This window comes from Euleptes europaea, chromosome 5, assembly GCF_029931775.1.
Source record: "Euleptes europaea isolate rEulEur1 chromosome 5, rEulEur1.hap1, whole genome shotgun sequence".
NCBI lineage: Eukaryota > Metazoa > Chordata > Lepidosauria > Squamata > Sphaerodactylidae > Euleptes > Euleptes europaea.
The window spans coordinates 108,715,085-108,741,857 of NC_079316.1; the positions used below are offsets into that span (position 1 = coordinate 108,715,085).

The window sequence follows — 26,773 nt, forward strand, 5'->3', positions numbered from 1 at the left end:
TAGAGGAAGCGACTAGAAGAGACAATGTTTCCCAGAGTCTATATCTCCCAGAGGTTCAACAGCGCATTAACACCCCCCCTCGTGCCAATGTGTAGGCACCATGACACCTGCCAGCATCTTTCTCATTTCCCGCCAAGTGTTTGTAGAAAGTGGGCAAGGCCCATCAGATCTTTTGCCAGCGAGGATTCTGATTGGCCATTGGAGATTTGATTGGCTGTGCAAAAAAAAATTTGTTTTAAACTTTTTGGGTAGTAGCTGCCACCATAGCACAAGTACCGTCACTGTGGGACCGAAGGTAATCTGCAGCAGCCATTTTGTGGCTGGTTCCGCCTCCTGCAGCAGCCATTTTGTGGCAGCCATTTTGTGGCTGCGCCCACCCTGCAGTGTCAGAATTCCAAAGATGCCCACAAGCTCAGAAAGGTTGGGAGACGCCCCCCCCCCGACCATGTCAAGCAAACTTTCGCCCACTTTTCCAGCCCCTGGTTAGCAACTGGCAATCCAGTTTTGGCCCGTTCCGGCCCCTTTCCACAGGTTCCAACAGAGACGGTTGCTGGAGTCAGCTGAGACAGCTCCAAAAACAAGTTGTAGGAGAGAGTGTGTGTGTAGTGTACGGTTGCTAGCTCCGGTTTCGGAAATACCTGGAGATTTGGGAGGTGAAACCTGAGTAGGACAGGGTTTGGGAAGGGGAGGGATTTCAGTGGGGCATAATGCCATAGAGTCCACCGTCCAAAGCAGCCACTGATCTCTGTTGCCTGAAGATCAGCAGGAGGTCTCCAGCTACCACCTGGAGGTTGGCAACTGTAGTGTAGCGTAAAGGGTTACAAGCTACATGTCTTCGAAACTAAGGACCGACAAGCTCACAGAAAGGACCAAACTCATTCTTGCAAGAACGGAAACATGCCCTGTTCTCTTCTTCTAATTTAAGTGAGGTGTTTGCCTTATAAGGGGCCAGTCCACAGCTCTGCTCTTTTCCGCTCCCCGTATGCTCTGATTTGTAACCTTGACAATCCTTTTCCCTCTCTCTTGCTTCAGGAGAGGGTGAGCAACATTTACCCTGAGGACCTCATGCATATCGTCAGCCACGTGGACTCCCTGGATAATCACAAGGTGCGTACCAAGGGGGAATGGACTGGTGACCGGGCACAAACAGGGCCAGGGGTAAAACAAACCCGGGCTTGAGGCATCCGAGAGCGGGTGAAAGACGGGGAATATTTGGACCACAAACATATTGTATGGCAGTACTAGAAGAGCTGCCACTGCTCCCCCCACAAAGAATCCAAGATGTTATTGTCTTGTAAGAGTGCTAAGATTTATGTTCAAGTTCCCTGCCCACCGCCAAATAACCATCCTCGTGGTTCCCATGATTCCGTGTAGGAAGAGAACAGCTGATAAACCTGTTCATGTCTATCGTTTAGGTCATGGGTGGCAAACGTAAGGCCCGCGGGGCGGTTCCGGCCCCTCGAGAGCTCTTATCCGGCCTGCCAGCCAGCCGAGGCAGCCACCCCCCCTCCCAGTCCTAGTCTGGGCTGGTGAGGCATGGCCCGGCTTGACCAAGTGACAATTATGTCATATCTGGCCTTCATAACAATCGAGTTTGATACCCCTGGTTTAGGTGTTCCCACTGCAACAGCACAGAAAGGGAGGGACCCCCCTAACTTTGGCTCATCTGTTCAGAAATTAACTACAAGGCTTCTTGAAAGTGCCCAAGGTAACCCTGTCAATTTTCAACTCCTAACTAACTTTCATAGACTTTTAAAAACTTGGTATCATGCCAGCATGGAGAGTCAGCGAGGTGTAGTGGTTAAGAGCTGTGGTTTGGGACGGTGGATCTGGAGAACTGGGTTCAATTCCTTGCTCCTCCACATGAGTGGCAGACTCTAATCTGGTGAACTGGATTGGTTTCCCACTCCTCCACATGAAGCCAGCTGGGTGACCTTGGACTAGTCACACTCTCAGCCCCACCTGCCTCACAGGGTGTCTGTTGTGGGGAGAGGAAGGGAAGGTGATTGTAAACTGCTTTGATTCTTCCTTAAGTGGTGGAGAAAGTCGGCATATAAAAACCAACTTCTCTACACCCTTGGCGACGGGTGGGTGGGGGGAACCCTTACCTTCCTCCTGTCGCAGAAGTCATTCCCTCTTCTGTATCCCACAAGAATCAAAGGTGGTGTTTGCACAGAGGGTGGGTGGCCAGAGACTAAGGACGTACTGCCTGGCTGCCACCATCTTTAATTTTTTGGGGGGCTAGCTGGGGCCATCTAGGTCAGGGCATTCATGACAATACTCAGCTTCTTAGAGGGTTCAAAGCATAGTAATCCTTGCATCCAGCCTAGAACAGTATTTTTACTGAGTGAGGATGAGCTGAGAATGAGTTCCGTGGGGGATAGTGGATGAAGAAGAAGAGCTGGTTTTTATACCCCGCTTTTCTCTCTTTTTAAGGAGTCTCAAAGCAGTTCACAATCCCCTTCCCTTCCCCTCCCCACAACTGACACTTTGTGAGGTAGGCGGGGCAGGGAGAGTTCGGAGAGAGCTGTGACTAGCCCAAGTTCACTCAGCTGGCTTTGTGTGGAGGAGCGGGGAATCAAAACTGGCTCTCCAGATTAGAGTCCGCCGCTCATAACCACTACACCATGCTGGATGCTGGATATAGACTTCTGACATAGGAGACCCAAGTTCGAATCCCCTTCCTACCCTGGAAGCATGCTGGGTGACCTAGGGCGAGTCACACACTCTCAGCCAAACCTACCACAGAAGATCGTTGAGGGGACAAAATGAAGGAGAGGAGAAGGATGTAAGCCTCTCTGGTTCCCCCATTGGGCAGAACGATGGGGTATAAATGAAGTCAATAAGTATAAATAAATGAAGAGAAGCTTGTCCGAGACCACTTTGAGCATTAGCAGTTGAGGTAAGATCTGCACTGGGGGCCTGTTCACAACTCCGTCTCTTAGCCACTGTGCCACACTAGCTCTTGGGCGCTTTAAAAAAAATTGAACCTTGAACTCGTTGCCAGTCTTATTGTGTCAATTAGTTTGCTTTCCCCAGCTCTGGCGATCAGGAAGCCAAACGGCCACAAAAGAGTGAATGTCTGAATACTGAATGGCGCACGTCAAGTTATTTACTCTCCTGAGAATGGAATGCAAAGAAGTAGCGAGATTATAGCCCGCGGGCTTTAGCCGCTTCATTCAGGAATGTTTTTCGAGCTTCCTGAACTGGAAAACAAAAGAGGTGCACAAGGATGTGGGGCAGAAAGAGAGGGAGAGGGGGAGAAAAAAGATTATTACTTCCCAGCTAAGCTTGCTGCACCAGCTTGTTTGCTAGTTATATTGCATTTTTACTCTTTTTTACAAAGAGCCCTCATTTCATATTTTATGAGGGTTGAACGCCGGGGCTCCGCCGGGCCCTTCGATAGCCTCTTGGGTATCCTGTCCTTTGTCTCTTTGCGTGGCCGGCCGATGTTCTCCCAGCTGTGTGTGGGGGGTGCTCACCCTGAGCAGCTCCCCCATGGCTGAAAGAACATCCAAAGGGCGCTCCGAAGTCGCAGGTCTTCTTTGCAGCTTAGCAATTATGGAATTCGGAGGTCAAGGAAATCTGTGAGGATGCTGGCGTCTGTCTAGACATAACAACTCGAAAAGATAAATGCTGTAATTCACACAAGCGCTTATTATTTTGAACTTTATGTCTTGCTCCCCTTACACTCCCAGGCATTAAGCAAAACTTGATTTTTAGCTTCAAAGTGAAAGGCAATTGCAGGTTTCTTGGTTGCTATTTGCAATGAGGGACAGAACGGATGTATAAGCACACCTTGTGTATACCTGCAGTCAGTATTAAGCCCCTTGTTTAGAACCAGTGTGGTGTAGTGGTTAGAGTCTCAAGCTAGAATCTGGGAGACCCAGATTCAAGGTTCAGGGTTCAGGTTTATGGCACTGGTACCTTTTGCATTTAATTTTAAAGTCAATGTACATCAAGAAAGCTGGATGCAAGATGGATGTTGAATTGAAATATATTATTTAGAATGTAATAAAGGTTTTTTTTTAATGTTTATTGCACAGGGCCAAAGGCCGTTACAGAAATTAGGCTACAAACACTATAAATTCATATGATAATCTTGGATGACATTTATAGTGACATTTACATTTTAGTACCAAATTAATACCAAATTAGTGCCAAATTATCAAAATATTGACCATAAAACATTGGAAGAAATCTAAAATTTAGCTAACAAAACCCATAACCACTCATGACTTAGAACCTATGCTTTTAACACTTGCCTGAAGAGAGCTTCCTTTTGTGAATGGAGAATCTTGCATGTTACCATGTCAGCCGCTTACAAAAGGGATATGCAGTTTCATGCTAATCTCTAACAATACTTTGGGTCAGCCTAGCCTGAATGGGAAAGACCCAGATTCAAATGCCCCACTCAGCCGTAGAAGCTTGCTATCTCAAGAGCCAGTCACACATTCTCAGCCTACCTCGCAGGGTTGTTGTGAGGAGAAAACAGAGAAGGGGCACTGTAAGCTGCTTTGGAGAGTCAGCATGGTGTCGTGGTTAAGAGCGGGGGACTCTAATTTGGAGAACCATGTTTGATTCCCCACCCCTCCCCATGAGTGGCAAACACTAATCTGAAGAACCGGGTTTGATTTCCCGCTCCTCCGCATGAAGCCTGCTGGGTGACTTTGGGCTAGTCACAATTCTCTCAGAACTCTCTCAGCCCCACCTACCTCACAAGGTGACTGTTGTGGGGAGGGGAAGGGGAGGCGATTGTAAGCTGGTTTGATTCTCCTTTAAAAAGGTAGAGAAAGTCGGCATATAAAACCCTACTCTTCTCCTTCTCCTCCTCCTCCTCCTCCTCCTCCTTCTTCTCCTTCTACTCCTATTCCTCCCCCCCCCATTGTGGAGAATAAATGAAGTAAATAGAGAAATATGCAAACCATCTGAGGAACAGCATTTCTAAAGAGCAAACGTACCAAGTACCATGATTATGTATCTGTCCTTTCAAAAGGCAAACCACGTTACCTTGTGCATGCGTTGCATTCCAGGAAAACGCTTGCGGTTCCTGTTTTAATCAGCGCTTCTCACAGCACTCATACCTCACCTTTTTTTTTCCAGTGCCGAGGCGACTTCACCAAGACCTACACCCTGGAGGCCTACGACAACTGGTTCAATTGCCTCAGCATGTTGGTGGCCACAGAGATTTGTAAGGCAAGTATTGGTTTATTTTATCCAAAACGTTTTTTTATGCTGCTCTTTTACCTGATCAGGGTCCCCAAGGCAGTGAACATTAGAAAACATTTGAACCGTTAAAAATACATTTAAAATGAGAAACTAACTCATAAGAACATAAGAAAAGCCCTGCTGGATCGGACCAAGGCCCATCAAGTCCAGCAGTCTGTCCACACAGTGGCCAACCAGGTGCCTCCAGGAAGCCCACAAACATGACGACTGTAGCAGCATTTATCCTGCCTGTGATCCAAGCACCTGATATAATATGAATGCTCCTCTGATACCGGAGAGAATAGGTATGCCTCATGACTAGTATCCATTTTGACTAGTAGTCATTGATTGTCCTGTCCTCCATAAGAACATAAGGAAATCCACGCTGTATCAAACCCAGGCCCATCAAGTCCAGCCATCTGTCCACACAGCGGCCAACCAGGTGCCTCTAGGAAGCCCACAAACAAGACAACTGCAGCATTCTCCTGCCTGTGTTCCACAGCACCTAATATAATAGGCATGCCCCTGTGATACTAGAGAGAATAGGTATGCATCATGACTAGTATTCATTTTGACTAGTACCCATGGATAACCCTCTCCTCCATGAACATGTCTGCTCCCCTGTTAAGGCCTTTCAAGTTGGCAGCCATCAGCACATCCTGGGGGCAGGGAGTTCCACCGTTTAACTCTGCGTTGTGTGAAGAAAGACTTCCTTTTGTCTGTTTTGAATCTCATCCTCCAGCTTCAGCAGGCGACCCAGCTTTCTGGTATTATGAGAGAGGGAGAAAAGCTTCTCCCTGTCCTATCTCTCCATACCATGCATAATTTTATAGACCTTGATCATCTCTCTTCTATCGTATCATGAACCAACAGCACATGAACTAGAGAGGAGGGCCAGTAACTATTATTGGGGGTGTGCCAAGCAGAACAAAAAAGTCTTCACCTGCTGGCAAAAGACACCGATAGAGGGAGACAGATAAATCTCCCAGGGGAGAGAATTCCTCTGTTTTGGTGCCATGACCGAGAAGGCCCTTTCTCTAGTTGCCACCCGTTTAGCCTCAGATAGCGGGGGCAACCGAAGCAAGGTCAAAGATGACTGGAGTGTATGGAGAGGTTCATTAGGGAGAAGGTGGTTGTTACAGTACAGACAAGCAAGCCAAATACATTTAGTAATGAGTGTCCCTACCTGCAGTGTGTCAGATTCTTGAGCAAGCGACTCCACATTGGCGTGGCTGCAACCTAGCTGCCTGCCGTGAAGAAACTTCTCTGACCTCTGGCCTGGCTTAGGAGCATGCAAGACTCCATCTCCCTCATAGAATCACAGAGTTGGAAGGGGCCATACCCCCTGCTTAATGCAGGATCAGCCTAGAGCATCCCTGACAAGTGTTTGTCCAGCCTCTGCTTTAAAGACTGCCAGTGAGGGGGAGCTCACCACCTCCCCAGGGAGCTGATTCCACTGTCAAACAACTCTTACTGTAAAAAATGTTTTCCTAATATCCAGCCGGGACCTTTCTGCCCTCAATTTAAATACATTATTATCCCAAGTGATGTCATTCGATTACCTCAACAGACCGGAAACCTGCGCTGAGACTCACAAAAGGAAACTCAACATTCTGCAATGAGACAAAAAGTATCAAATGCATAGGTACAGGAAGGGGTCACCTTGACCATCAGCAGCATGCTAGAAAAAAAGAAGAGTTGGTTTTTATATGCCGATTTTCTCCATCTTTTAAAGAGAATCATACCGGCCCTACCATTGCCTTTCCTTCCTTTCCCCACAACAGGCATCTTGTGAGGTAAATGGGGCTGAGAGCAGAGCTGGTCACCCAGCTGGCTTCATGGGGAGGGGTGGGGAAACCAACCCGGTTCTCCAGATCAGAGTCCGCCACTCACGTGGAGGAGTGGGGAATCAAACCTGGTTCTCCAGATTAGAATCCACTACACCCAGCTGGCTCCCTCACTGGCAAGACAAGATTGAACGGGCTTAAATTATGGGAAGGTCGATTTTGGTCAAACACTAGGAGATAATTCCTTAATGGGGGGAGAGATCCGACACTGGCACGACTCCCTCGGTGCAGGTTTTCAAGCCGAGGCTCGGATCACCCGCACTGAGAAATCAAAGCATTTGGATTCAAGGGCCTATGATTCTCTGATCTGTTGCCAGCCACAGGGACATAGGCTGGGGAACAGCAGCCATTCTGCTCCAGCTAGCGTAGCAAGGGGCAAAAATGTGACACAAACACACAGCACTTGGTAACAAACGGTGCGGCTCTGATCTAGAACATATACTGTGGAGGCGGGAGGCAGCTGTGGTTCCCATAGCTACCAAGACATCGGCAGCACAGACAATCTACTTGAAACTGATGTCAAAAAAAAAAAAATCATATCCCATTTATGTCTGTTTCCCAAATGCCATAAAATGAAAAAAGAAGGGGAGATTGTGTGCAGTTGTGGATGCATCTAGGGCTGGAGACTGGAACACAAAGGTTCCATTTTAATATTTTTTTGATCCAAGTTTCTTTCTGCCCCCAGCAGCGCGGGTGTTCTTCCCTTCCCCACTTCACCTTACAACAGCCCTGTGAGGTAGGCTGGACCGAGAGGGACTGGCCGAAGGTTGCCTCATACAGGGACAGCTGGTTAGACCAAGGTTGGTCCCTGGTCATCGCTGGCTTCATGCATCTCTCAGCATGGTGAATTGGTTAAGAATGGTGGTTTGGAGCAGTGGACTCTAATCTGGTGAACCGGGTTGGTTTCCTCCACATGAAGCCAGTTGGGTGACTTCGGGCCAGTCGCAGCTCTCTTAGAGCTCTCTCAGCCCCACCTACCTCACAGGGTGTCTCTTGTAGGGAAGGAAAGGTGATTGTAAGCCGGTTTAATTCTTCCTTAAGTGATAGAGAAAGTCGGCATATAGAAACCAACTCTTCTTCTAAATAAATATATGATAATAATAAATAAATGCTCGAGGTCGAGGGTGGTTACACTTCTGTCATTTTGCAAGTGTCTCCCCACCCCACCCGCCTCTTCTAAATCTCGTCTTTCCCCAAATTTCAGGTGGTGAAGAAAAAGCAGCGGACGAGAATAGTGGAGTTCTTCATCGACGTGGCGAGGGAGTGCTTCAACATCGGAAACTTTAATTCCATGATGGCCATTATCTGTGAGTACTCTTCTGCCGGGCTGCTGGTCAGCACAGAAGGGCAGGAGCGCTGGCAAAACGCTGGTTTCCGAACCGAGACAGTGAGAGGGCAGGATGGCAAATGAGGGGAAGGATCTTCCAAATCGTTGACGTAGTAGCGGGCAGGGCTTTTGCCCAGCCTCATCTGGTGTGCCCGCTGCATCCGTAGCTGGGCCGGTCAGATCTAGCCTCAGTGAGCCATGCCTTCATTTCATCTAGACTGGACTGCTTGCAATGTGCTCTAGTTGGGGGCTCTCCTTGAGTGTTTGGAAGCTGCAACTAGTTCAGAACGCCGGATGGGGCGAGCTATTGGGAGCATGTGACCTCAATATCACCGCAAGGTGTTAGGTTATCCTTTAAAGCCCTATATGTCTTGGGACAGGGGTATCTGAAGGACCCTCTTATCCCATATGTTTCTGCACTTAAGTGAAGATCACAGGGAAGAGGCCCTCTTGACTGTCCCATCGGCCAAAGAAGCTCATCTGTTGGGTACACGATGGAGGGCCTTTTCAGTGGTAGCCCCATGATTATGGAACAACCTTCCCAGGGAGGCCCGCCTGGCTCCCTCACTTTTGATCTTTAGGAGGCAGCCGGAGACAGTGTTATTTGGGGAAGTCAAGGCAGCCCAGGAAGAATTTGGCAGTGTATTTTCTGCAAAAAAAAGTCTCGGGCGAGAATGTATTTAATACTAACATTACTAGAAACCCCTTAAACCCCTTAAGAAACTGCGCAGGAACATTTTAGATCATTTGCTTAACATTTTGCAATTTTTTTCCCCTACTCTCTCTGTTTTACAGCGGGTATGAACTTGAGCCCCGTGGCACGGCTAAAGAAAACCTGGTCTAAAGTCAAAACCGCCAAATTTGATGTTTTGGAGGTAAACATTTTGAATCTTGCTATGTACTGCTACAACACTATGTATTTTTAAAAAAACTCTTCAGCTGCATGAAATTGTCACAGAATGTTTAGTAATCTTTTCTGCCTGTATTGCTAAAGTGGGGGCAGTAAAAAATACATGGGGGGCAAACGTAGGGTTGCCAGGTCTCTCCTGGCCACCGTCAGAGGATGGGAGGTAGGATTGCCAGATCCAGGTTGGGAAACTCCTGGAGATTTGGAGATGTAACCTGGGGAGGGCAGGGAACTCAGTGGTGTACGATGCCATAGAGTCCACCCTCCAAAGCATCCATTTTCTCCAGGGGAACTGATCTCTGTTGTCTGGTGATGAGCTGTAATTCCAGGGGATCCCCAGGTCCCACCTGGAGTCTGGCCTCCCTAGGCAAAAGTCATTAAGAAACCACAGAAACTTACATACAAAGAGGCCATTCTGCCTTCAGCTGTATAATACGCTAATTTTTAAGAAGAAGAGTTGGTTTTTATATGCCGGCTTTCTCTACCACTTAAGGCAGAATCAAACCGGCTTGAAATCACCTTTGCTTCCCCTTCCCACAGCAGACACCCTGTGAGGTAGGCGAGGCTGAGTTAGCTCTAAGAGAGCTGTGACTAGCCCAAGGTCACCCAGCAGGCTTCATGTGTAGGAGTGGGGGAACAAATCCAGCTCACCAGATTAGCCTCCGCCGCTCATGTGGAGGAGTGGGAAATCGAACACGGTTCTCCAGATCAGAGTCCACCGCTCCAAACCAATACTCTTAACCACTGCACCACGCTGGCTCTTTAAAACCATTGGAATCTCATAACTGTTTTTGCTTATCAGTCAGCCAACCTGGCAGAACTCTGGAAGGCAAAAGGGCCTTTTTTTTAACTGAGCAATTGAGTGTACGAGTGGTTCCATGTTTTCCCCTTTGGCAAAAGCTACTTAATGGATGATTACTTTCTCTAAATCAGGAGCTAAAAGTTCAGGGGAGAGAGAGCTCGAATGAAGCCAAACCATCTCCTCTCACAGATGAGGATTTATACGGCAGGTCCTTTTCCTGTCATTCCTAGTTAAACCCTGCCATCTGGTGGAAAAGGATAATCCCTGGTTTCACTTTGGGGTCAGGAAGCAATTTTCCTCCAGGCCAGATTGGCCAGGATTCCTGGAGGTGTTTTTTTGTGTGTTTTTTTTGGCCATCTTCTGGGCATGGAGTAGGGGTCACTAAGGGTGTGGGGGGGAGTAGTTGTGAATTTCCTGCATTGTGCAGGGAGTTGGACTAGATGAGCCTGGTGGTGCCTCCCAACTCTACGCTTTATGATTCTCTTGGCAGGCTGCAGCAAAAACAAAAATTAGCTCTAGGCATATCCCCATCTCGGAGAGATTCTGCCAGTGTAGTATAGGGGAAGTAGAAACCATGGAGCATATTCTCATCCGCTGCCCTTACTATGAAGAGATCCGTGGCAAATTTATTTGGCCTTGGACTAACTGGCTCTCAGATATCTCGGATTCGGAGAGGGCAAGAAGGCTGCTCTTGGATGAAAATCCAAGGGTTACTGTTGACACTGCTAAATTTTGTGCCTCCGTGTCCAAAATTAGACACCAATTATTGGGATAGCCTGCCTTATTATCTATGTACATAGTAGTGTCCTCTTAGGATTTTATGTAGTCTCCAGTGTATTTTAAACTTGGAATTTCTGGTTTTAATGTTTTTATATATGTCTGGCTATGTGCCATACCAATAAATGACTGACTGACTGGCTTTAGGCACTTAGTAGTAATATACTTATTTGAGGGCCCAGTTGAATGGGAGAAATGTTTTCCCCAAACGTTTCAGCCATGTTCAAAAGCTCCTTCGCCCTGTCAGTGGTTTTGCATTTTATTCATTTTTCATTTCATTCATTTGTACCCCTCCTTTCTCCCCAACGGTGACCCAAAGCGGCCTACACCATTTTCCTCTCCTCTATTTGACCCTCACAACAACAACCCTGTGAGGTAGGTTAGGCTGAGAGAGTGTGACTGGCCCAAGGTTACCCAGCGAGGTTTCGTGGGACGATTGGGGATTCAAACCCGCATCTCCCAGATACTAGTCCGACACACTTAACCGCTGCACCACACTGGCTTTCCTGCAACAACAACTGCAGAATGAGGGCTACGTGTAGGATTGCCTGTGTGACTGATGCAGGAAGTAGAAGAAGAATAGTCGGCTTTTATATGCTGATTTCCCCTACCTTTTAAGGAGAATCAAACTGGTTTACAATCTTCTTCCCTTCCTCTCCCCACAACAGACACCTTGTGCAGTAGGTGGGGCTGAGAGAGTTCAGAGAGAACTGTGACTAGCCCAAGGTCACCCAGCTGGCTTCATGTGGAGGAGTGGGGAAACCAACCTGGTTCACCACATTAGAGTCCTCCCCTCATGTGGAGGAGCAGGGAATCGAGCCCTGTTCTCCAGATTAGAGTCTGCAGCTCATGTGGAGGAGCAGGGAATTGAACCCGGTTCTCCAGATTAGAGTCTGCAGCTCATGTGGAGGAGCAGGGAATTGAACCCGGTTCTCCAGATTAGAGTCTGCAGCTCATGTGGAGGAGCAGGGAATCGAACCCGGTTCTCCAGATTAGAGTCTGCAGCTCATGTGGAGGAGCAGGGAATCGAACCCGGTTCTCCAGATTAGAGTCTGCAGCTCATGTGGAGGAGCAGGGAATCGAACCCGGTTCTCCAGATTAGAGTCTGCAGCTCATGTGGAGGAGCAGGGAATCGAACCCGGTTCTCCAGATTAGAGTCTGCAGCTCATGCGGAGGAGCAGGGAATCGAACCCGGTTCTCCAGATTAGAGTCTGCAGCTCATGTGGAGGAGCAGGGAATCGAACCCGGTTCTCCAGATTAGAGTCTGCTGCTCCTAACCATGACACCACTCTGGTTGACATTCTTCGCTGCCCTCAGCAATGATATCGTGTAGCCAGATTTGATTGGCAACATATTATCATGACACCATTAGCAGGAGATGTTGGTGGGCAGAGTTCCAGTGAAATAGCATTGCCGTGCAACATCGTGTCCCCTCATTGTGCTGTGCTCTAGGATTTCTCAAAAAGACTATGGCAAAAACCATAGAGGTCAGGGAAATTCCTAGAGCGCCACACGGCACAGCAAGGTCACTTCTGGGTTCCTAGCCAAAAGTGATATCACAGCGTTGCCGCGATGCCATTTCCCCTCCCCGTTGGGCACTGGTGGGGGAACGGAATGGTGGGAGGGGACTCCCCGCTCCTTGCAGGCATCCCGCAGCCCTAGCCGCCATTGCCGCATGGATACCGTCACTCTGTTTTGTCCTTGCAGGAATCCTAACAAAACTGATTGTGTTTTTTTTTTCTTTATTCAACAGCATCACATGGACCCATCCAGCAACTTCTGCAACTATCGGACCGCCCTGCAAGGAGCAGCTCAGAGATCCCAGACGGCCCACAGCAGCCGGGAGAAGATCGTCATCCCTGTCTTCAACCTCTTCATCAAAGACATCTACTTCCTGCACAAAATCCACACCAACCACTTACCCAACGGCCAGATAAACTTCAAAGTAAGCGAGGATTCCCCCGCCCCGTGTTGCGATTAAATGTTGCAGGAGGAAGCCTTGTTGCAATTAAATGTTGGGTGTAGCAAGCGTCAAATATTCATTCATTCATTCATTCATTTATTGGATTTATATCCTTCTCTGTCCCTGCCGAAGCAGGGCTCAGAGCAGGCTACATCATCATAAACAACCTATCTCATTAACATACATATTAATAACTCAGACTTAAAAGCTTCTGGTTCTAATCTACTTGAAACAGATTGAAATTAAATCCAAAAGAGTTTCAGGCTACACATTAGGAAGAACTTCCTGACGGTTAGAGCGGTTCCTCAGTGGAACAGGCTTCCTCGGGAGGTGGCGGGCTGTCCTTCTTTCGAGGTTTTTAAGCAGAGGCTAGATGGCCGTCTGTCAGCAGTGCTGATTCTGTGAATTTAGGCAGATCAATAAGAGGGAGGACAGGAAGGGTTGCGTCAGTGCTTGGCTCTCGTGTCCCTTTCTTACATGCTCAGGGAAATGCCCATCGCCATTTTGGGGTCAGGAAGGATTTTTCCTCCAGGCCAGATTGGCCAGGGATCCTGGAGGGTTTTTTCCCCATCATCTGGGCATGGAGTATTGGTCACTGGGTGTGTGTTTGGGGGGGTAGTTGTGAATTTCCTGCATGGGTTTGGACTAGATGACCCTGGTGGTCCCTTCCAACTCTGTGATTCTATGAACCCCCCCCCCCCCCCGAAGAAGCAGGAACTTAGAAACAAGGAAAATGAGAATGTGGAAAAGCCCGGTATCTAAAAGTCAGGTCTATTGAACAGAAAATCTGCTTCCGCAATATTTGTGGCGCAAGACAGTAAATTGCTGCATGACAGGCTGTTGATGAAGTTGGGGGTCTCCACATCTACTTCTCTCTCTAGTCCATCTTTACATGGATGAGCCAAAGCACCCCTTCAACAAGTAACGAACGGGCTAGAGGACAAACATGACCCTTGACATTATTCTTCGGGGCAATCCGTTGAACAAAAGGGATTGTGAAATATGCTAAGATGTCGCTAATTGGCATTCAATTTGACAGCATCCTAAAAGAGGGGGCTGAAGAAGATTTTTCTCAGGGATGGGTGGGGGAAAATGCAGGTGTTGAGGGAGCTGTTACATCTCAGCAGAGGAAAGGACCTATTTGTTAAATTAGAAAAATGGCCCGCATGAGGTAGCTCGCAAAGTAAAAACAAGATAAATAAAATCATCAAAGCCACCCCTAAGTAATAAATATTCATACTGGCCATAAAAACCGGTTCCAGGTAGCCGGCTCAAGGTTAACTCAGCCTTCCACCCTTCTGAGGTCGGTCAAATGAGTACTCAACTTGCGGAGGGTAAAGGGAAAATGACTGGGGAAGGCAATGGCAGTGGCAAACCACCCCGTAAACATAGTCTGCCTAGTAAACGTTGGGATGTGACACCACCCCATGGGCCAGTAATGACCTGGTGTTTGCTCAGGGAGAGTACATTTTACCCTCGGGTAGAAGCCTGGAAAAAAATTAACTCCAGAGCTGCCAAATGGAAGATCAAGCCCAAGAAAAGTGGGCTCAATTAAATGTGGACAGAATGGGGCTGGTCCAGAGGAGAGCGACGAGGATGATCAGGGGCCTGAAGACCAAGCCCTAGGAGGAAAGGCTGAGGGACTTGGGAATGATTCGTCTGGAGAAGAGGAGGTTGAGGGGGGACAGGATTGCTCTTTTGAAGTATTTGAAGGGCTGTCGCTTAGAGGAGGGCAGGGAGTTGTTGGCAGGAAGAGGATAGGACTCGCAATAATGGGTTTAAATTGATTCCATTGACTCATGCCATTTCTATGAGGACCTTAGAGCATGGTATATATCTCTCCTCTTTTAATACATAAATCCGATGCCTCTGTTTCTGATATAATGCCTTTTTTATTAAGTGACAGAGATTCTAAGGCTACATTGGCAGAGGCAAAATTTATCTCAGTTCTTATATTCCTCAAACATTAGATTCAGAACTATGCTGCTCAAGATCAACGGATCAAGGAGCTTCTAAGGGATAAAGGAAAGGCTCCATTGAAATTGTGGGCGGAGAGGTATTGGCTGGATATTAGGAAAAAGTTTTTTACCGTAAGAGTTCAACAGTGGAATCGGCTCCCTGGGGAGGTGGTGAGCTCCCCCTCACTGGCAGTCTTTAAGCAGAGGCTGGACAAGCACTGGTCAGGGATGCTCCGGGCTGATCCTGTATTCAGCAGGGGGTCGGACTAGATGGCCTGAATGGCCCCTTCCGACTCTATGATTCTATGAAATATTTAGTGGGTGGTGAAATAAAGGAATGGGATTTTTACAACATTTCCCCCCCCCCTCCCATGCAGAAGTTCTGGGAAATCTCAAGGCAAATTCATGACTTCATGACGTGGAAGCAAGTTGAATGCCCGTTTGAAAAGGATAAGAAAATCCAGAGCTATCTACTCACGGCACCTATTTATAGCGAGGAAGGTAAGACCTTTCCCAGCCAGCCACTGCAAAATATGGCCGTTTCCTGCTCATATGCATTTCTGCCTCCTCTTTGGGTTGCATCACTCGTGCATAGTTGTTGGATAAAAATGTGGAAGAGTGTTCATTGCACACAGGGTTGCCAATCTCCTGGTGAGGACTGGAGTTCTCCCAAAATTACTGATTTTCAGACTACATAAATGACATTTATTTAAAACATTTATTCCACTTCTGGAGAAAAGGGCTTCTTTGGAAAGTAGATTGCATGGCATTATAACCTCCCGAGGTTCCTCCCCTCCCAAAATCCCACTCTCTCCAGAGTCCACTCTCAAATCTGAATACATAAAATGCTGAATACAGTTGTACCATTACACAAGAACATAAATACATCAGAATATTACAATCTTCATGACAGAGGGGGAAAATGATGCTTGTAAAATTTAAAATGTACTTATACAAACACCATACAGGGTTTCTCCCTCAGTTCTGAGCTTCCATGAATCCCCAAAACAGTTTCATTTATACTAATGTCTCCCAGGTACTTGATACATCTTTACGACTGGGAGATTTTGATCTGTGTATACCTCAGTAGGCAAAGCAATTTTATATCTCCCCATTCAAGAGGGTTTCATATACGAAATTTCTTTATTATAAATGAAACTTCTTCTTTTTTATTCATGGAAGCTCAGAACTTAAGGGAGAAACCGTGTATGGTGCTTGTATAAGTACATTTTAAATTTGACAAACATCTTTTTCTCCCTCAGTCATGAAGATTGTAATATTCATATGTGTTTATGTTCTTGTATAATGGTAGAGTTTTATTCAGCATTTTATGCATTCAGACCACTGCAGAAGGCCTCACGGCCAAAACGCATTTGATCTTCGCTATGGTATTATTGTCTGGCTTGATTTTTTGTGTGTTGATTTGTTCTTTCTGTTTATATTTATAACAGATATATAGAGGCTCCAACAGGGCTGTATATAAGTTAGTTGTTCATTTGGTCTGTATTAAATTCATTATATAATATTAGACCATTTGCATCAATTTAGCCCCAGGTTTTAGGTGGATTCTTAAACTTAGGGTACCTAATTCCAAAGTTTTTAGGGTTAAGTACCCCCCCTTATTTATTTATTTTTGCTGGCATCCACACTCAAAACTCCAGGTATTTCCAGACTCAGAGTTGGCAACCCTGAAATTTGCACCCGTGGTTTTAGGTTCCCCTCACAGAACAATTAAAGCAGAACCCACATGAAAATAGTCTAGCAGTCCAGCGGAGGATTCAGCCTGCCTGACGCTGCATCTGCTGCGGGATCCCAATTGCTTTTGTGGAAGCCCCCCCCAGGCTTGAGGGGGAGCGGGCTAAAGAGGAGCCTCCGCTCCGTAAAGCCCCCCCCCCGCACCTTTTACGAGGGTCCGACTGCCAGCAAAAACACCATGGTGGCGTTTGGTGACGAAGAAAGCTACTGGGGGTGAGTCGACTGAGAATATGGCGGCCCTCCGTCTAAACCTTCCCTCCCCCCTCACTTCCATCTGCTGAAAACTCTCTTTAAACTTTCAACCAAACCCTTTTTAGAGCTAAAATACAAGACGAACTTACCAAATAAGCATTTTGATTACCATTCTTGTCAATAACGGGGCTGCGTGTGAGCGAAGAGCGTACGTGAGAGGAGAGCGAAGGGGGGGATTTCTTCAATGGCGTGGTCCTGAGGCTTATCGGCTGGAGCGGTTTCTGGGCGCCTGATCGAGTGGCAAGGCGCCGTCTTCCAGATCTCTGGGCGTTCGCTCTGGTCCGCCGGCCCGTCTGGGAGCGGACGGACTGGTGGGAGCAGAGCGATCTGTAGGAGTGTGTGGTCAGCTGGAAGTGACGGCGATCAGTTGGGGACGGCGGCGGCTGTACGGGACAACAGACAAAGAAGGCGCCCAGCTTCAAAAGTTTCCCCGGGGGGCCCATTTCGAACCCTCTGCGGCATACTTATTTCCTTCCCCCCCTCCCACCGACGGTTTTGGATTTAGCTCCGCGCCCCTTTTTCACTTTGTTTGTGGGTTTTCTTTCTTTCTTTTTGGGGGGGGTTTTGCCGAAGCAAAGGGAGAAGAAGACTTTGTCCAAGATGGAGCTGAGACGCTGAAAGCACTCATTTTCGTTTTCTGCTACAGAAGGAGATTGAAAAAGACGCTTTGCTGCCACCTGCTGGCTTTTTGGATTTTTTCTTCATATTTTTATTTATTTCCCTCCTCTCTTCCCCCCTCCCATCATCACACTGAAGCACAAAAGCACTGAATTACTACCTAAGTAACGAGAGATTAATTGAAACTTAACGAGACACTAATTGAAGAGATTTAGCTAACAAACTTGAAACTGATGAACTTTTGTAACAACACATAAAGTTGATAATTTTTTCAGGATATCTAAAACTAATGAACCAACTATTGGTGATTATAATTAATTTCAGTTACCGAGACCTATAACAGACACTGGTAACCTTTAGATATTAATTGAATATATAAACAAATTAATTTTATTGCATTTTTAGATGATTGATTGGATTGTTTTGTTCGGTTTTATTACTTGTTTTTTTTTATTCATTTACCAGTGCAGATTACCTTATTGTGTGTTGGAAGACGGGGTGTGAAGGAGAACTCTGAGATATTTGATAACTCGGTTAATATTTTTCAGTGTGTAAATTAGAATGAGGAAGAGATTTACTAGCTTTGCACACCAATCATCTCAGAAAATAAAAGGAAAGCAACGTAAAAAACCAACCTTAGAAGACTTTGAAGATTCAGAAGAAGAACAAGAGATAGACGTTGGAAAATTCAAATCTAAAATAGAAGCGCCTGTCCCAGAAAGTCCAGTCATGGCAAAAAAAAACCAAGATTTTTTTTCACGTACTCAAGAGATGATACTGGATTTGAAAACTTCCTTACAGAAAATAATTCAAGATTCGATACAACAATCTGAACAAAGAGTTCTTCAAAGCATTGCTAAGGTCGAAGAAAAACTTGAATTTAATTCCCAAGGAATAATTAAAATTAAGCAGAAGCAAGAGACGACAGAGACAACCGTGAGCCAACACACTTCTGAACTACAGCAACACTCTAAAACAATCCAAGACCTATCTGTTAAATCAGATGCCCATGAAGTCAAACTCAGAGATAAGAACATCAAACTTCATGGGATTTCTGAACAATTTGGAAAAACAGGCCTAGAATCAGACATCAAAGCACTCCTTCATGAACACTACAAATTTGGTGAAGACGATACTGAACTCAAATATTGTTACAGAATAAACTCGGCTTATTCCAAAAGATATCATAAACCAAGGGACATACTGGTGACATTTGTTCACAAAAGAACAAAGGATTTGCTTTTAAGGACACAAAGAGACGATCCACTAGTTTGGGAAGGAAACCCCATACAAGTACTATCTGATCTCCCTGGCAGTGTTTTGGCCAAAAGGAAACAATATAACAATTTGAAACAAGAATTGATCAAAAGACAAATCAGGTTTAGGTGGCTTATTCCGTACTCATTAGAAATTTCACTGCCGTGAGGAAAAAAAATAGTTCACAATAAACAACAAGCAGAAGAACTACTCGAAGAACTCAAAACGTCTACAGAATTCCCTTCCAAGGATCAAGAAGACGAACCAGGAGAAGACTCAACCAGTCTATCCCCAAGATTAAAGGACAAAAAACGCCCGCCTGAAAAACAAGACTCACGGAAGAATAAGAAAACCTCAGAAGAAGAAAAATTGGGACAAGCTTCAGCATTGTAGATTCTCTTCTGATTCAGTGTGGATCATCTAAAAATTCTATCTTTGAATATAAACAGTCTTAACTCACCCAATAAAAGAAAGTCTTCCATACTCTGAAAAAGCAAGGGACTGACATCATTTGTTTACAAGAGACCCATGTAAAAAAAGAACATGAAAGGATACTTCAAACCAACTATCTTGGGACTTCCTATTTTGCATCGGCTAAAGAAAAAAAAAGAGAACTGGTCACCTACATTAATGAAAGGATACTAACTGTCAGAAACCACTACCCTGATCCAGATGGTCATTATCAAATTTTAATAGTACATGGCACCGATGGAGTCTGTTTTACCTTGGCAAATATCTATTCCCCCAACGCTGCAAAAGAAAATTTCTATGAGACCCTATTTAAGAATTTGATACTTCACCACTAAGAAATTGTACTACTAGGAGACTTCAATGCAGTTATTAACCCAGCAATAGACAGATCACACAGTAGTGTTTCGGGAAAACTACCAAAAAATGTTTTTAAATATATGAAGGAACTCAATTTGACTGATGTCTGGAGATCAAGAAATCCTAAAACCAGAGACTATACATTTTATTCAGACCGGCATGGATCCCACTCAAGAATTGACATGCATTGGATCTCCAGATCAATGCTGACAAAAATAGATTCCATGAACATTGCTTCTAGAACACTATCTGACCATAATCCACTCAAATTAGTCTGGAAACGAGGAAGGTCTGGTTTAAGAAGATGGAGACTAAACGATCAAATACTTCGTAAGAAGCAAACGATTGAACAATGTAAATGAGATATTATAGAATTCTTCATCTTTAATAAAACCCCCGAAGTGTCAAATTCTATCATTTGGGACGCAAGCAAGGCATTCATTCGTGGTAGAATGATAGCCTTTAATGCTAAAATCAGAAGGGAATAAAGAAAAGAACTACAAGGATCTTTTGAAACAACTAAGACAACTAGAAAAGGATTTCCAGATTATGCCAAACAAAACCATTCTACACAAAATTAAGCTTACTAAACACAAAATAGAAGCTATGGAGACAGAAGAAGTTCACCAAAAGATTAAATATGCAAAGGAAAGATTTTTTGAAAAGGCCAACAAACCCGGTCGATTCCTAGCCAATCAACTTCGGCAACAAGAAATCAAGAGAAAGATTCTAGGAGCAAAACACAATGGCAAAATTTACAATAAACAGGAGGAAATTGAATTTTTTTTTGCTGATTACTATACACAACTTTATGCAAAACACAATGGCAAAATTTACAATAAACAGGAGGAAATTGAATTTTTTTTTGCTGATTACTATACACAACTTTATGCAAAAGGTGATCTACAGGAACAAGGACTCCAAGGGTATCTATTACAGGCTAAACTTCCTAGGTTATCAGAAGAAGAAAGCCTTAACCAAAAGATAACCACCCAAGAAATTGTCGATGCCATAAATAACTTGAAACCTGACAAAGCAACGTGTCCAGACGGAATAACCCAAAAGTTTTGTAAGCTTTATGAACAACAACTTACACCTGTCTTGTTATCATTATTCAACGATGTCATTGAAAATGAAAAGATTCCAACATCTTGGCAAGGGGCATACATTTCTTTATTACCGAAGGAAGGCACCAATCCACATCTTCCCCAGGTGTACAGACCAATCTCCTTGTTGAATGTTGACTACAAACTATTTGTTTCCATGCTAACCAAAAGACTTCAAAGGTGTATTACCAAATTGGGGCATCCCGATCAAACTGGGTTTATTCCTAAGAGTCTGATGAAAGATAATGTGAGACTGATTCTTAGCGCAATCAAACACATTAAGTCAAAGTCATTGAAGACAGCCATGATTTTTCTTGATGTGGAAAAAGCCTTTGATAATGTTCCTTGGCATTTTATCTCAAAGACATTAGAACATATGGGTCGTGGAGACATTTTTCTTAAAGTTTTTAATACAATATACCTAGTCCAAAAGGCGCAACTTTTAGTCAACGGTTCTTTAACACCAGACTGACATATCTTAAAAGGCACCAGACAAGGCTGTCCACTTTCACCCCTCCTCTTTGACTTATCAATGGAAGTTCTGGCAAATCATATAAGGAATGGTCCTAATATTAAGGGACTCAAATTTAGGAAAGAAGAACACAAAATTTGGGTTATAAACGAAACAAAACAAAGACGAAAATATTGATGTTTAATACTACGAAAGCTGAAGATATTAAAGAATCTTCAGGATCTCAAATAACGAAAGACTTAAATATTTAGGCATCAATATAGCATCACAAAACAAGACCCTCTTCAAAACGAACTGCCTTAAAATCTGGGGAGAAATAGAAAAAGATTTGGGTCGATGGTCAAAGATGAATATTTCCTGGTTAGGAAGAACATCTACCATAAAGATGAACGTCCTTCCAAGACTGAATTTTTTATTTCAGTTTCTATCAATTAGTATACCTGACAAGACGTTAGACAACTGGCAGAAACAAATAAACCGCTTCGTATGGAATGGCAAGAATCAAATTCAAAGTGTTACAGGATGAGAAGAAAAGAGACGGGCTTGCATTACCAAACTTTAAACTATACTATCATGCAGCCTGCTTGACCTGGGCTGTAGACTCGATCAAACACCCCATGAATAGAAACACAATATTGGAAAGAGCAGACCTCCCACAAGGTTTCCATAGGGCTCTATGGAATTCTACAACAGCCTTACAATTGGGTAAAATCTCTGAAGACTGCGACATCAAGCCGGCAATTCTTAGAATATGGAAAAGATACAAAAAAAGAATTAGTCCCTCTCCGCCATCTATAATGTCTCCGACAGAAGCCTACCTGGAAGACACCAAATTAAAAAATGATTTGCCATTAATCTACCGTTATATGGTAGACACATCAGGAGAGGTTGAAAGTTTACCAGTGCTTCAAGATAAATTTGAAAAGATAAGTTGGCTGACATATTTTCAACTGAGATCTCACTTAAAGACAGATTGTCTACAATCTGGGTCATTCCGGGAACAAACAGAATTTGAGTCATTCGGGACCAAGAACGACGATCATCTACTAGGAAAAATCTACAAATTGCTCCTAAAATATGATACAGAAGAGGAACAAGTTAAAACAAACATGATTAAATGGATGCAAAACTTTGGAGAGATGGTAACGATGGAGACCTGGGAAAAACTTTGCACCTCTGAACTAAAATATACTGCAAGTCAAGAAGTCAGAGAAAACTGGTACAAGACGTTCTAAAGGTGGTATATGATGCCCAACATGATTTCCCAGATGGTCACTTCCAAGAAGAAAAAAGGGGCTTGCTGGAAATGTCAACAGATAGATGGTTCCTACTTCCATGTTTGGTGGACGTGTCCCAGACTACAAACATATTGGAAGAAGATTCAACATGAACTACAGAACATAACCAAAATGAAAGTAAAATTGGACCCTAAATATTTTTTACTAAATATACTACCACCTGACCTGCCCATGAAATTTAGAGATATGTTTAAATACGCCCTAACTGCTGCAAGAACCGTTCTGGCAAGAACCTGGAAACAAACGTCTATACCTGACATAGAAGAATGGAAAGATAAAATACTCGACTACGCAAACATGGCCAAAATGACTTTTATGATGAACCATTTCAAATGAGTTAATAGAACAGTTCAATGAGAAATGGCAACCATTTTATAACTATATGTTAATAAATCTGTAGATAAACATAACGTAGTGTAAGAAAACATACATATACAAAAAAACCAGCTCATAAAACTAACCGCTTGAATGCGTATTAATACAGTAGTACATGTTTATTGTATTAAAAAGTCTATTGCAGTAACTGTTCACACAATGCAGTATGATTCTTTAAATATTTTTTGAATCTGTTAGAGGGATAAGATTATATTTTATGCATTGCAGATGGACTGCCCCTGCCCCTCCCTCTTTTTTCCTTTTTGTATCCCATTTATTTAAAAATAAAAACTATTAAAAAAATAGTCTAGCAGTGCAATCCTAAGGAGAGTTGCTGCAGTCTAAGCACATTCATTTCAGTGGGCTTAGACTGGAGTAACTCTGCATAGGGTTGCACTGTAAGATTCCCGGAGATCTCAAACAGACAGCCTTCTTCTGCAGACAAAACCAGTTCTTCCCCTCTGTGTCCAAACCTTAACAATCAGTTCTATCTGGTGCATTTTCCTAAATCACACCTTTCTTTCAAGGAACTCAGGGTGGCATGGATAGTTCTGCCTTCCATATTTTATCTCACAACCCTGTAAGGTACTTTGAGATATAAAATCTTTGGAAATTTTGAAACCATGGGGAGGGGAGAGAATATACTATTTTTCCTGTGTTTTTTGGGGGGAGAGGGGTGCACAAAATCTAAATATATTCAACATTTACTTTCTTTTCAGACGTGAACTTTTTTTTCTGCTTTACCAACCTAAAATGCATAATTTATAACACTCTGAATATAACATTGTACAGTCTAGCATGTTTATGGAAATATACACCCTGGTGGGTGTCCACAAGCAAAACTGTAAATATACCCAACACTCCAAAGAGTGCATAACCCTATGCAAATTTAGCACATATATCTTAGAGCCAGCATGGTGTAGTGGTTAAGAGCAGAAGACTCTAATCTGGAGAACGGGTTCGATTCCCCACTCCTCCACACAAGCTGCGGACTCTAATCTGGAGAACTGGGTTTAATCCCCCACTCTTCCACATGAGCAGTGGACTCTAATCTGGAGAGCCAGGTTTGATTCCCCACTCCTCCTCATGAGCGGCAGACTCTAATCTGGAGAGCCAGGTTTGATTCCCCACTCCTCCACATGAGGTAGAGAAAAGCAGGGTATAAAAAATAACTCTTCTTAGTCTTTTGCCCTCTGGGAGTAAGTGATTTGGACAGAAACAGTTTAATGAAGTCGCAATAAGGCATATTTCCGTGTAAAATTAAACGTTAGGAATATTGGAAACACTGAACCCTTCTGTCATGGGTTCAGCCATCTGAGACCCCTATATTTTCTTTATTCACTGAAATTCTTAGGTAGGAATTCATTCTATAAGTTTATTCACTGAACGGCAGAGACTACTTCACTTCGACAGTGTTTCATTTATACACATTACAATGCTGCAAAAAGTAGGCATATTTCACAAGCATACCTTTGGAATTATTATATAGAGTAGGGATTTGATCCTAAGTCTCTGATCCTAATCCAGCACCCTATTACTGGACCATACTAGCTATTGGAAGCAAAACTGGAATGGCATGAAGATCTGGCTGATGGGTTGTTGTGAAAAGAAAGCTATTCAGTGTGTGTGTTCTGGCTTCCCCCACAGCTCTGTTTATTGCATCCTTTGAAAGTGAAGGTCCAGAAAATCATATGGAGAAAGACAGCTGGAAGACGCTCAGGTAAGAAATTCCTCTCTTTTGACCTCTCGTTTCTCTGCATATAGGGAGCTATAGCACGTCCCGTTGAGCTTACAAAAGGCAATCCCAGGCAGTCTACCCATGAACACATGAAGCTGCCTTCTACGGAATCAAACCCTTGGTCCATCAAAGTCAGGATTGTCTACTCAGACCTGCAGCGGCTCTCCAGGGACTCAGGCAGAGGTCTTTCACATCACCTACTTGCCTAGTCCCTTTAACTGGAGATGCCGGAGATTGAGCCTGGGACCTTCTGCATGCCAAGCAGATGCTCTACCACTGAGCCACAGTCCCTCCCCTTAATGCAGAATGACACAGAATGAGGCGAGGCAGTAAAAGGCTGGATATTATCATTTTAGCATCAGATTCCATCGGTTGCATTAACAAATGCCACCCCGTATAAAAACACTCCCTGCATGCACTACACCAGAAAATGCGCACCCTCATTCTGGGGACAGAGCACCCCACCTTTCCCAGTGCTTCCGGATTGTCTAGAATTCTTAACCAGTCCAACCTTTCTTTGTTTTTCTAGAAGAATTTTATTTCATTTTAATAAGAATAGAAACAGAAATAGGAAATACAGAAATACAGAAAAGTGAAAGAAAATCAATAAAAAAGAAGTTCTGGGTGGACATATAGAAATTTGATAAAATTACCACACACATACAATTATTTTTCTATCCTACTTAAAGACTATATTATGCCAAGTTTCTACCCTCTTAATATATACTCCTCTAACAGTGCATTCCTAAGGAGAGTTACTCCAGTCTAAGCCCATTCATTGAAAGTAGTGGTGTAGTGCTTAAGAGCGGTGGTTTGGAGCAGTGGACTCTGATCTGGAGAACTGGGACCTTGGGCTAGTCACAGCTTTCTTTGAGCTCTCTCAGCCCCACTTACCTCACAGAGTATCTATTGTGGGGAGCGGAAGGGAAGGTGATTGTAAGCCGGTTTGGTTCTTCCTTAAGTGGTAGAGGAAGTCGGCATATAAAAACCCACTCTTCTTCTTTGTCTTCTTCTTCGTATCATAATCATTATTATAATTCATAGGGCACGCTATATAATACTTGATATACGCAATATTGTATTTGAACCATATTATGAAATGTATGATAAAAGATCCTTTGTTCTGTGGTGGCAGCGGCTGCCAAACCAACAGTTTTAAAAAACCTGCACAGCCAATCAGAAGCCTTGCCAGGCTGGCCCCGCCCACTTTCTAGAAACACTTAGCGGGCACTGTAAAAGGTGTCAGCTGGCGCCATAGCGCCCACGGGCACCGCATTGGGAATCCCTGACCTATGTTATGTAGAGAGAACAAGGGACCAGGCAGAAATTGCTAGACAAGGCTAATTTGGAAGACCGATACTAAGGACAGGAAGAAACCCCAAGTATTGTCACAATTAGAACTGCCTGTTTGAATTGAGGGGTTACATTGACCATCGGTTCAAGAGACGGTTCCCTGATCTGATTTTTATCTTTCCATCTTTAGGACGACTCTTCTCAACAGGGCCTGAGACTTCGGACTTTTGTTTCGGATTCTAAAGCACACACTAAGAACATTATTTTTACGTCCTGAAGGACTCGGTTTGAGCCGAGGAAGACCTCACTGGCTGAGGCTTGTTTTGTACATACGATGCCTTTTGACTTCCGAAAGGAAAATATCGTGCTTGATATTTCGCATCAACTTGAAGGCACTTAAAAATGAAGTTTTTTTTTTTAACTATTTAAAGAAAAATATCAAGGGCCGGGCCCTGTTCTCAGAGATAAAATGGATTGTGTGGGGGCGGTATCCGTGGAGATGTCTTATTCTAACGACATGCAGATTTTTATCTTTGTGTTTGACTACTTCCACCTAATACACGCACACTCTCACAACAGACTCAACACACAAAGGTCAGCACTCCATTCCGCCTTGATTCGGCCTCGCAAGAGAAATGGAGGCTGATGTGTTTGGAATCAGCAAAGGTTTCCTCAGACCTAAAGAGGTACGAGATCAGTCCCACCCCACACCCCAGGATTAACATGGGTAGGCTGAACCTTTCTGCTAAATAAGCTATAAAAACAGAGAGAACCCTTGTTCAACGGGACACCCAATTTGGGCCCTCTGCGATTTAGTGAGGTGTGGTTAGGAGCGGCGGACTCTAATCTGGTGAATCGGGTTTGATTCCCCCCTCCTCCACATGAGCAGCAGACTCTAATCTGGTGATCTTGGTTTGATTCTCCACTCCTCAGCATGAAGCTTGCTGGGCTAGTCACAGTTCTCCCTGAACTCTCTCAGCCTCACCAACCTC

General features: G+C 44.4%; 1 protein-coding gene across 1 annotated transcript in view; it reads left to right on the forward strand.

The window, feature by feature from the left end:
• RASGEF1A (RasGEF domain family member 1A) overlaps positions 1-26,050 on the forward strand; it is a 334,730-nt gene extending 308,680 nt beyond the window's left edge. Inside the window, exons 7-14 of the mRNA XM_056849705.1 lie at positions 1,033-1,107; positions 5,104-5,196; positions 8,260-8,362; positions 9,178-9,257; positions 12,622-12,813; positions 15,167-15,290; positions 24,398-24,470; positions 25,972-26,050. Coding sequence (XP_056705683.1) covers positions 1,033-1,107; positions 5,104-5,196; positions 8,260-8,362; positions 9,178-9,257; positions 12,622-12,813; positions 15,167-15,290; positions 24,398-24,470; positions 25,972-25,996 — 765 coding nt within the window. The 3' untranslated portion in view covers positions 25,997-26,050. The remainder of the gene's footprint in view (positions 1-1,032; positions 1,108-5,103; positions 5,197-8,259; positions 8,363-9,177; positions 9,258-12,621; positions 12,814-15,166; positions 15,291-24,397; positions 24,471-25,971) is intronic.
• The last annotated feature ends 723 nt before the right edge of the window (positions 26,051-26,773 follow it).